At 35.5% G+C, this 3,318-nt stretch overlaps 1 protein-coding gene across 1 annotated transcript; it reads right to left on the bottom strand.

Annotated features, from left to right (window-relative positions):
• Positions 1–261: 261 nt before the first annotated feature.
• Positions 262–1,416, bottom strand: LOC119643932 (suppressor protein SRP40-like; the record flags this gene model as incomplete). The annotated part of the gene is made up of 3 exons (XM_038043440.1): positions 1,304–1,416; positions 642–1,167; positions 262–574 (listed from the first exon to the last, which is right to left on the bottom strand). Coding segments are annotated over exons 1-3 (952 nt in total), but the record flags the coding sequence as incomplete, so codon positions are not given.
• Positions 1,417–3,318: the final 1,902 nt, after the last annotated feature.

The raw sequence follows: 3,318 nt of genomic DNA, 5'->3' as shown, positions 1-3,318 counted from the left end.
TGGCGGTATGTCCTGATTTCCACACATATTTCGTTTTGCTGTGAGCCCAATCCCAGATTATAAGGCGGCCATCATCCGAACCAGAAACTAATAAATTTCCCGCTCTATTAAAATTCAAACAATTCACACAACCGTTGTGTTTGAGTAGAGCATGCGACAGCTTCATGCGTTCCACGACGTGACGCGAAGCATAATAACGAACTGCGAAACTTTCTCCATTGCAGCCATGAAAAGAAACTCTACCATCTCCCCGTAACCCACTTTCGCGGCGCATTAATTCATACGTGGAATTCCAATTGTATGGTGGTTTCGGTTTTGTAAGCAAAGATTTAATTTCATTTTTATTTTCGGAATGTAAATCCGAAAGCGAAATCAATGATCCTGAAAATTGATCAGACCGCAGTGCAGAAAGCGAGAACAGTTTATCAGAGTCGTCGTCAGTCGAGCTAGAGGAGGAACTATTGCTACCACTTAGAGAGGGCGACTCGTCTTCCTCTACGCTACCACCGAAGTTAATAGAATCGTCCGCCTCACGAGCACAATCAGTTGATGTTTCCCAGGGTGACAATTCATTCTGCGCATACAAGAAAATGTTTTGTGAATTTAAACAATAAAATATAAAGCACCACGTTTGTTTTTACATCACATAATTGCAAGCTGTCAATGTCACTAAAGTTTTCTTCAGTTTCCTTCTTTGGTTGTTCTTCAGTTGAACGAAACAGCCAACCGATATCGAATTTAAGTACAGACGACGTAGATGACGATGGCGACGATGATAATGATAAAGAAGACGAACGTTTTTTGGCACAACGATAATTACGATTACGATTGCGTAGGTGACGCTTCTTCGCAAACATTGAACCTGTAGCCTTATCGCCTTCTTCAACTTCAAGAGCATTTCCGTTCAGATTTTTTTCAGGAACAGAAGTATTTTCAGGCATCACAGCACAAGTTTCTGACTGGATGTGTTCATTTTTTTGGGTTTCATTTGCCAAAAGCTTGTTTAGCAAATTTTCAAGCATTTCGGACCCGAAAATCATGTCCAAACCACTATCAGTACTGTTTTTATTCATGCTGACACTAGCGCTGTTGGCCTTAGTGTCAATACAATCAGCTCCACTGCTAATGCTACAGCTAATAGATGAACTCTGTTCGTTTTCTTTGGAACTTTATGGTTACCAACAAAAAGAACAATGTCGCATTAATTATCCGTATACAAATATTCACTCACTCGTATAATGAAAGCGCAAATCAATAAATTGTGCACGAACATATGGACATTGTACGAAATAATTTAATTTACCTGGGATCACCGCTGCCGTCAACATTTGATGGCCATTTATTAAATTCTTCGATATTCTGCTCTGAACGGCTACGCTTCGGTGCAGATTCTAAGCACTGGTCGGATTCCTCCATATTTGCTATCAATGCTTTACGGTTTTCACAAATAAATTAAAGACGACCCCTTACAAATCATTGACGCTTGCAAGTAGTATAGAGTGCTTTGTGTTTGAACAAATATTCAAAGACAATTCGATCAGAACTTTCAGCCAATCCTCGAAAACCAAATGAAAAGTAATCCTTTCCGAGGTTTCTCCGACGTCAATTATTAACAGGATTGCCAAGTCTCATTTATTGCTTACCCTCTATGGTTAAGAAAAACAACGAAAATAAATTTTTAAAATGAATTTTACAAAATTAGTCGATATTACGGTTAATTGAAGACAATTAACACAAAATGATAGACTTATATAGATTGTTTAAAAATGTAGTTCTTTTAAGGGGAAAGATTATTTAGTCTAGTGCTGCAAACGACATTATTTAACTAATTTCTGTTCAGACAAATTCTCAAAGTTATAAAGAGTGAGTGCATTGGTCGTTGAATCTTTCCGAATAAGCTGATTGAGGATCGCTTTTTTACATTTTGAAATAACTAAGAATGATTTATTTACATATTATTATTATTAACTTCTTAAGTACTTGTGGCGGAGTGCGTAGATAAGATTGACATCATTTTTCTGTCGACATTATCATACGTTTGGCAGGCTGTCTGACAAGATCTCGCGCCGCTTCCTTGCATTGTCATCACGCGCGAATCGATTTAGAATTAAATAGAACACATACAGATTATAAATTGACATGGCGAGATCGCCACAGCTTGTCTGCCATGTATGGTATTTTTAAATTTCTACGCAGAATTTCTTAGGAGTCAAAACAGCAAAATAATATAAATAGTAATAAGTAACAAATAGAAAAGTGTTAAAATGCATTCCTATAATCTACTGTTATTGTGACAAAAAAGAAGAATGCAATTTGATGGGTCTCCTTATTATTAATACATTTAAACAATTAATTTTATGCTCATGTAAGCGTAATTCTAGTAATAGAAATCGTATACTTAATGAAGATTTGTATCAATAAACTATCATTTATGAAATGATCATTCCAGCTGCAAATTCGCATTTTTATCTCTTTAGTAACATTTTACTCATGATAGTCATGGTGAACTGAAGCCGTGTCCGTTAGACCAATAAAATTCCTCTAGTCGACGTCAAAACAAACAATATTGTTCTTCATATGCACCCTATGCGTGGAATTAAAAAATATGTAATATAAGAGAAGAATATTGAATTGTTGGATGTGTTCAATACGTCAACATATGTCACAACGGTTACAGGTAGCGATTTTTATCCGATTGGGCGCTCACCACTTGAAAAACCATGTTCAGTGAACGTTCAAATTTGAAGATTAATATTTATTTATTCCAGCATTCATAATAACAAATCTAAAAAACGCTAAGCAGTGATGGTAATTATAGTAATGAATACGAAAGTGGCTTGCGAATTTTTCTTATCTCTGCATTTTGCTGTTACGTACTGCATTATTTGCTCCGAAAATTTCTATACTCAAGAATATGCTTATTAATTTTGTGCCACATTTACCAACTGGGAGTACACATCGAAGTTCTTATAGAATATAAATATTCTTGATAAGAATTTGGAAAGTGTTCTTTCTATGCTCACCAGTTAACGTTTTCTCGTCATTTTCAAAAACACAAGGCTGTAGTAGAATGTAGTAGAATGCATTGCACCTTTACGCTTACACGCATCTACAGCAACAAAGGAAATGAAGCGACCAAAAGAAATAAAAAATTTCAAATATTTTTAGCAGCAACTTAGAAGTGCAATAGTTTAGGAGCTAACCTAAAAGTTATATATAATTTCTACATTGAAAATTAATGTGTATTTCCTCTACATATATTCGTTGTATAACAACATCTCCCTCCAATTTGTTTTCCATTGAAATAAAAGTTGCGAC

This window comes from Glossina fuscipes, unplaced genomic scaffold (genome assembly GCF_014805625.2).
Source record: "Glossina fuscipes isolate IAEA_lab_2018 unplaced genomic scaffold, Yale_Gfus_2 71268, whole genome shotgun sequence".
Classification (NCBI taxonomy): Eukaryota; Metazoa; Arthropoda; class Insecta; order Diptera; family Glossinidae; genus Glossina; species Glossina fuscipes.
Note: the sequence above shows the minus strand (reverse complement) of the source record. Positions and strands in the feature narration are given on the sequence as shown.